An 8,342-nucleotide genomic window follows, 5' to 3' on the forward strand; every position below is an offset into this window, starting at 1 on the left:
ATTAATGAGTTAATTGTTATTTATTAACTAGTGATGGTACACAGTTTAAATAATTTTTGAATCTACTTTTAGGGTTTTTATTAGGCTATGTTCTAATTTCCTGATGAAAAAACATCATTTTCCAATAATGTAATAACACAAATATTTTAAGAAAACCAAAAATACTATTTTTAATATTTTTAAAGTGTAATTTTTCAATGTGCCACTATTTTGTTTTTACGTGAGGTAAAGAGCTGCATTTTTTCCGGAATATTTTTAAAACGTACTTTATAAGTTGAGTAAAGTTTCAAAATGTTCGGAGCATAAACGGGCAAGTAATATAAAATCAAACGTTTAAACCTCTTCGTGGGACATATTATATAAATTATCCTCAGACATAGAATAATCATTACTCAGCAACAAACCCATTTGTACCAAAGGATGGATATAAGCAACCTGACATCCCTTCAAGTGTTCCTCAAGCTCAGAGACATTATCACTTTTCAGTTCAGCAGATCCATTGAAGGTAATGTGTGTGAGTGTGTCAACTTAGTAGATATCATATTCCTCAGACGGCCTTGGGTACGCTTGTCTGGGTTAGTCGCTAGATGTACATATCTCGGTTTGGAGGGGAGTTAATGTTAGCGCCGCCGACACTGGTTGACCTTGGATACGCGCTTTTAAATTAGGCGCTCACCGTGACCGAGTGCACTATTGGGGTCACTAAACCAGTGTATTTCGTTGCATAATGTAGGTGACCGACTGCACTCAAAGTCAGGGTAAACTGCTCAGTGCGGACTTGGTATAAAAGCAAGCAGAGGATGGATATGCAGTCAAAATGCCTCGGTTTGTGGTGTTGTTCAAGTGTGATAACGAGTCTGACGCGAATGCAGCGCTGAAGGCCCTACAATCCCGGTACGAGGTACGGCCATCGAGTTCATATGATATCACTGAGGTGGGGACCAATTACACTCCAGGTTAGTAAATAAGTAAAATAATAAGAGTAGATTATTTATAGCTATCTGAACATTAGGTGACCTCCCGGTCTTGCCAGTACACTTAATCTTGTACCCGCTGCCTGCGATTAAGTTGATTTCAGCTTGTGTCAAGTTTAAGGCAAACCGCTTTGGTAAGAAGACTATATGCGGCGTCCCATTAAATACAATGTTGAGTATAACATTTGCACCGTATTTTCAGTGTGCTTTAGCCTTGCTCACACCCAGCTGGGTTGACCAAATAAATCAGTTATAGCCGTCCTCTGTGGACCCCTGCTGACTTTCAAGTCGTTGAGCTTCGATTTGAAGTCGGACATTGTACAGTAAAAAATGTCGATGTATTTAGACTTGGTAAATATGTTTATATATCTTGGGAGAACGGATAAAACAATACTACGCGATGATCCTATACAATCCTTAGCAGTCGGACAACATTGGCTAAAAAAATGTATAATATGTACGTACAGTATTTAACAGCAGTAAAAGCAAATTCTCCACTAAAACTCCCTACGTGAACAGTCGACTATTGGATACAGAAAGTTCTATCACTAGACAAAGGTTAAACTGAGAAATTATAGGAATCAAAACCCACTACGAATCAGAGATATATTACAACACTATTGTATACCATACACAAGAATAGACAACTATTGGGGTTCACGTTAAAAAGAAATACCCCCGCCGCAGCAAACCTGCCGTCTAAGCGAATTTCCATTTGGCTGTATTGATTTTTAATTGATCTATTTAAATAACATTAGGTTTAACGAGTACCTAGGTTTGCTGCTACAAGGAAACTAATAAAGTGTGCGTTTTAAGTAAAATAATTATTGCTTAGTATAAAATGAATATATTTGCCAAGTTTGATCAAAAGATATCCATAAACAAGCAAACTACAACATTTTACAATATTCTCCATAAGAATAACATGGGAATTTTAAACTTACCATTTTTTTTAGTTTTCTCCGTAACCAATAACCGTACAAAAACACTTTGATATACTGAATTGTTTGTTTTTTTAAGCTCTTTAAGAAGGTTTAGAGAAAAATTAGGAAATTTTGTGTTTTGAGGGTCAAAAGTGAGAAAAACCAATTTTTACCCCATAAACCCCCCCATATAACCCTGTTCCCATGGTCCGATCATGCTGGATCGCGAACTCATTCAAGTTTATCCCGCATTACACCTTCAAACCAAATTTCATCAAAATCGGATACAAATTACTCAAGTTATCGTGTTCACGGACACATATATATATATATATATATATATATATATATATACATATATAAAAATTTGAACGAATGGTGTTTTTGGCCTCTGGGGACATCAAAATGAAAAAGTAAATCGGTCCCGGGCCTAAGTCTTACCATGAGACCTACGGTAATAGCTACTTCCCTATAGGGAAATTCGCTAAAAAAGACCCAAGATAAAGTGAAACAACAGTCAACAACAGTCAAGTTCATAAAAACAACAATAACACAAACACACTAAACAAACAACTACTAGGCTTTACCTAAAAAAGTGTAAAAATAACATTGGTAACGTCTACATAGTCAACTGTGGTCTGACAGTCAGAGGAAGTTGTCTGAGAAAGTTGTGCCAACATAATGTAAAGCACAACTTTGTTGTTCATTCACAATACAAGGTACATTGTTGTTGGCTACATTTGTTGTTGCTCCAGATGGATTGATGGCATCGGCGATGCGCTGCAATACGACCCGGCACCGGCGGTTCGAGGTGTTGAGCAGAAAGAGAAAGCCGACTGCAATTGTTAGCGGCACACCAACAACACGGTCAAGAAGTACTTCACCGCCGCCGCCGCTGCCAATGCCGCCGCAGGCCAACGTCACCTACAATGTCCACGACGCCGCAGCCCATGACGTCAAGCACAGATAAGGGAACCGTCAAGGCAGCCCACACAGGTTAGTTTCTACATTTTGAGTTACATTCAGTAATTAGGTTCCATAAGCCTTACATTATTTTAGGATATTTTAACAAGCAGATGAATACGACTTCAAACGCTATTAAATAATCAGTTGGTATACTCTTTTGATGTTAAATACAGGGTGATTATAAATTAATGTTACACTTTTTAACTCCATAAATGCAAACTATACAACCGGGATGAGAAACAATTGAAAGAGAAAATTTTAAAGTTTCGGTTGGCACCACTTTGGTAAACATATATGCAAAATTACCCTCTAAAGACACTTTTTTAAATCAATGAAACACTACAAAACACTTTTTGCTCTTTTGAAATCATGTTCCTCTCAGCTTACAATCATGGTGAACAACAATAACTGAGCGGTAAATAGAACTAATTGACTCCTAGTGGTATTTCTTAAAAATTTTGATACTTCAACGTAGAGTATGAAGTTTTGAGATTCAGAGAGGTAAAAATGTGTAATTAATATAACATCGTAGTTATAATCTAAAAATGTCTGTAGAGGCTAATTTTGCAACTATGTTCCACCAAAGTGGTGTCAAACAAACCTTAAGAATCTCCTCTTTCAGTCGATTCTCACCCTGATATGATATTTTGTATGGATTTTCATTTATATATCTTCAAAATAACAATAGAATCACCCTTAGAATCATATAATGCTATACTGTCCTAAGTTAGAAGTCACCAAACTCATAGAAAAGGGAGCTTTCTCACATAACCCGTGTTATGGTAATGGTGATGTATGCATGCATCATGCAGAGGACAAAGGAAATTTTTAAGTACAAAGTTTGCAGGTAGAAGGAATTCAAACGAGTTCCTACCTTCCCTCATGTAACATTCATTGGTTGGACCTCACTGTTGATTCTGTATCAGGGTCTGAGTTTATATGGAAAAGAACATTAGCCTACATTGCCACTTGAGGCAAATGCGTAGTCAAAGATTTAAATGGAGTTAGGATGTATACACTACTACACATTCAGCCATTTTGTTAGGTTTATAAATTATAGCGTGAAAATATAAATATTTGGGACGTTTAATAATTTAAAATTATTTCTACAATTTAATTTAAGAAAATATTTTCAATTGTAGATTCAATAAATTGAATGTTTTAAAAATAGTACCATACGTATAGTATACTCCATAAACTTTATTTCATAATCATGATGAAAGAAGACACAATTAACTGGGGTTCTAAAAACGCAATAATATTGAGCATCACAAATTTTAATTATGCTTTTTGAAATCATTTATCATTTAAAAACTAACATCCAACATTTTATAACTTGTTTCATTAGGAAAACAAAGTGGAGACACGTTTAGTATTTATAAGTCACAATATTAGTTGTTAATAAACTAAAAAAAATTAAAGAACTTAGTTTACTGCCTCAAATCCGAATTATGTTATGATAGTTTGTAGAAGTATCTGAGAAGAAAGGCAGTTTTGACTTTTATTAGATGCAGATCATGTTTTATATATCTCCTTTTCAAACCTATGAGATTCTAATAATTATTTTTTAAATCACATCTCTTGACAAATTGAATTCATTTCTAAGTTTGGCAAACTCGTAATGGCATATTTGACTTATAATACAGTAGTAGTAACGATTTTGATTTAATTTTTCCAGTAAGGGTTTCGAAATTACCAGGTTTCCTTTCAAGATACAATATTACGCAATGCCAGATATTCTTTTCATTAGAACCCTGTAAGTAAAGTGATCAATAGTATATTTGTTCAGGAATGTTTAGAGTCAAGTCAATTACTAGATTCACGGTATTGTATGTCCCAAGACATACGATTGTTAATTATTTTGTTATTGCTTGGGCCACTTAGCATAATGTTTATTATTTTTATTTTCGAGAGGAAATACAATGTGTTACATTGTGCTCAAACGGTCTTTGAAACTCATCAGCGATTGGAGGGTCTCCTTTATTAAACCGTTGATCAAAAAGATAACTTAAATTGGGTTTTCCTCAGAAGAATTGTGCTCTGAACAAAGAAAACTCATTTAAGTTGCTTCTGTTGAGGGGAATTGACATATCTGGACTTTGTTGGTAGATTAAGTTACGTTAAAGGTCAGTTTCGTGTTAGAATATTTTTTCGTTTTGTAAGCATATAATAAGAAAAATTATTTCATAAACGTATTAATGACCTTAATGAATATGTCTTCTTAGTGTATTTACAGTTTTATCAATTAACATTAAGGTTTCGTGTGTAGATGATTTTCTTTCAAGTTTTTCTGTACCGTAAATTGATTGTCTTGACTACGTTCATGTCTAGCATACTATCAATGCCAAATAAAGGTAGTTGTGGTTACCTTGTTTATGGATATTTATTGATTAAATTTGGAAAATTTATTTATTTAATCCTATGTAATATTTGACGAAAAACCACCTTTTCCTTTCTCCGTAGGAGAAAACCCAAGTACTCGTTGAATAATGTATTTTTAATGGGTAATAAATATGTCTTGATTATGGTAATATTTTAGTAAAAATCCACTCAGATGAATTGAAATTCGCTTAGTCCGCAGGTTTGATGCGGTGGAGGCATTCCTTTGTTTTGTAGATCGTAGTTTTTTGTAGTGTTTTGTAGATCGTAGTGGATCGTAGTCGTTAATAAGTATAAGTCATAAGTCATAAGTCATTTATTCACCCAGATTTACATAGTTTACATGCATTGGTTATGTCAATTATAGTAAGTTAATACATAAAATATATACAAAATTCCTTATACTACATGCCATAGCTATTTACATTTGGTTTACATTTTCTTTGTATATGCAATGATTCTTTGTTCACATATACGTTGTTATCTCGTAACCATCATAGCGACCCATAAGGCTACCGTTTAAAATGGAAAAGTGCTTTTTAGCGAATTTCCCTATAGGGAAGTAGCTATTACCGTAGGTCTCATGGTAAGACTTAGGCCCGGGACCGATTTACTTTTTCATTTTAATGTCCCCAGAGGCCAAAAACACCATTCGTTCAAATTTTTATATATGTATATATATATATATATATATATATATATATGTGTCCGTGAACACGATAACTTGAGTAATTTGTATCCGTTTTTGATGAAATTTGGTTTGAAGGTATAAGGCGGGATAAACTTGAATGAGTTCGCGATCCAGCATGATCGGACCATGGGAACAGGGTTTTATGGGGGGTTTTATGGGGTAAAAATTGGTTTTTCTCACTTCTTACCCTCAAAACACAAAATTTCCCAATTTTTCTCTAAACCTTCTTAAAGAGCTTAAAAAAACAAACAATTCAGTATATAAAAGGGTTTTTGTACGGTTATTGGTTACGGAGAAAACTAAAAAAATGGTAAATTTAAAATTCCCATGTTATTCTTATGGATAATATTGTAAAATGTTGTAGTTTGCTTGTTTATGGATATATTTTGATCAAACTTGGCAAATTTATTTATTTTATAGTAAGCTACCAATATTTTACTAAAAACACACTACTTTCTTAGTTTCCTTGTAGCAGCAAACCTAGGTACTCGTTAAACCTAATAATGTTATTTAATTAGATCAATTGAAAATCAATTCGGCCAAATGGAAATTCGCTTAGACGGCAGGTTTGCTGCGGCGGGGGTATTTTAGTTTTATATTGTACAGGCATTAAATAACATGTTTACTGTTTGTCGAAACAACCCTGATAAGTTTGCTTTAATATGTTATATTGAGTGATTCAATTTCAACGTTTTTTTAAGGTTCGATTTCAAAGAGGTTCTGCCCCGGACTACTTTCCCAAGTGGACCTCCAATGCCTTCTAGAACCCGTCCACAAGATCTGTTCGTCAGGCGGCACTTCAGGTGGCCCCGATACGATTACCGGTCATGAGCCTCTTGCAACATTCCCCCACCTTGGAGGTACACTGTGGGCCAGTATCGATATGTACGACGATACCACAGAGTCTTTCCAGAGGAAGGCTACGGCCCGTCTGAGTTCCTTACATCAACCACATAAACTAGTTATTGTTTTTGTGTATAATAGATGGAGTGACACATTTAAATATATAATATATTTATTATTCAAAGTGTATGTCAACTGATAGTCGTCTCTTTCTTGCTCTCTTTAACTCAAAATGTATATTGTTTCATTTATTATGTATTGTATAGCTGCCCAAATGCCTATGTGAGTACATTATGTGATTGTAATTGCTTGTATCAATTATGTAATGGACTTGGCCGTTGGAGTTAAAATAAAATAAGAGTTTTCTTATTGAAACTAGTCATCATCAGCTACCTAAATGTCAACCGTTCCGCAGTGGATAGGTGTTAATGAGAATAGTTAATTAGCTACATATTCTGATTACCTTGGACTAAATAACCAAATCTAAGGTTAGCATGTTAATGTGAAATTGGTAATCAGTGATTTATGAGTTGTACATATTGCAGTAATACCCTCTGTAATGGGATTTTCTACTACCTTGAAACACCTTAAAATTTCAAAAAGATATTATATTGATTAAAGGCTATTTTTGTTGATTATTTCGGTATATTTGATTTGTTATAAATAGTTTTATTATGTTTGGAAATAGGATTGTAATTTCATCAACCTTACTATCCTACGTAACTATTTTAAAGTGATAAAACTATATATTTACGATTTTCTAAACTGTTAATGAGATAATTTGTTGGGCTTTTAAATAAAGGGTGATGCAATAAAAGAGCTTCAAATATATAAATACAAAAATTCCATACTATATACCTTATACAAATAAATAAAACATAAAAAAGTTAACTTATGCTATTTTAACTTGACGGGGTCATTTTTCTTTTCTTGCAAACTACTTTCTTCAAATGACACCTTGTCATACTAAAAATTTCCTTTTAGTCTCTTGAATACTCCACGAATAATCGTTCCAGCTTATCTTCAGGGATAGCTTTAATTTCCTGGAAAATTCTTAGCTTCAGTTTAAATCTATGGATGACTTTAAAAAAACCTTAAACTTTAAGTAAGTTTTTATTACAGTAAAACAATAGAGAATAATTACACATCATACATTAAATATTTTAACACTGATACACTTTAAAGGTATTTGCTTTGCTTCTACGCTAGATTTCAACAAAATACAACGAAAGAATGGTTAAAGAACATCCTTCAGGCTATATTAAACGGGCCTATGTACTAAATAGATGTAGCTGTCCACATAGGATTATAATGACATGTTGTTCAACTGCGATTTTCTCGTGTGTACCACAAAGTGCTTTGGTTGCGTTAACTCTGTCTGCGTTACTCTTTGGATTTTACTGCGACATGCACTCTTGTGATGTTTTCTGGTGCATGAAGTGTTTTGTAGCTTCCACATGTTTTTATAGGGTTTAAGCTATTATCATACATAATTTCACCAGTTCCTTATCGTTTCGTGATCTGGAACAGTGTCAAGTTGATCAAGGATGGAATTAGGTCCCAACA

General features: G+C 33.9%; 1 protein-coding gene across 1 annotated transcript; it reads left to right on the forward strand.

The window, feature by feature from the left end:
• The first annotated feature begins 681 nt into the window (after positions 1-681).
• LOC128991051 (uncharacterized) lies at positions 682-6,887 on the forward strand. Its single transcript, XM_054413770.1, has 3 exons — positions 682-956; positions 2,653-2,893; positions 6,635-6,887. The coding sequence occupies exons 1-2, from the start codon at positions 818-820 to the stop codon at positions 2,865-2,867; spliced, it is 354 nt and encodes a 117-aa protein (XP_054269745.1). The 5' UTR covers positions 682-817; the 3' UTR covers positions 2,868-2,893; positions 6,635-6,887.
• Positions 6,888-8,342: the final 1,455 nt, after the last annotated feature.

This window comes from Macrosteles quadrilineatus, unplaced genomic scaffold (assembly GCF_028750875.1).
Source record: "Macrosteles quadrilineatus isolate MER2022 unplaced genomic scaffold, UCM_ALF_1.0 Scaffold_3__2_contigs__length_128488019, whole genome shotgun sequence".
NCBI classification, from domain to species: Eukaryota; Metazoa; Arthropoda; class Insecta; order Hemiptera; family Cicadellidae; genus Macrosteles; species Macrosteles quadrilineatus.

What these genes read in the sequence shown, in the direction of transcription:
- LOC128991051 (XM_054413770.1), top strand. Translation starts at nt 818, where the DNA reads ATGCCTCGGTTTGTGGTGTTGTTCAAGTGTGATAACGAGTCTGACGCG. An exon ending in GGGGACCAATTACACTCCAG is followed by an intron (nt 957 to 2,652) that starts GTTAGTAAATAA and finishes TTGTTGCTCCAG; the next exon opens with ATGGATTGATGGCATCGGCG.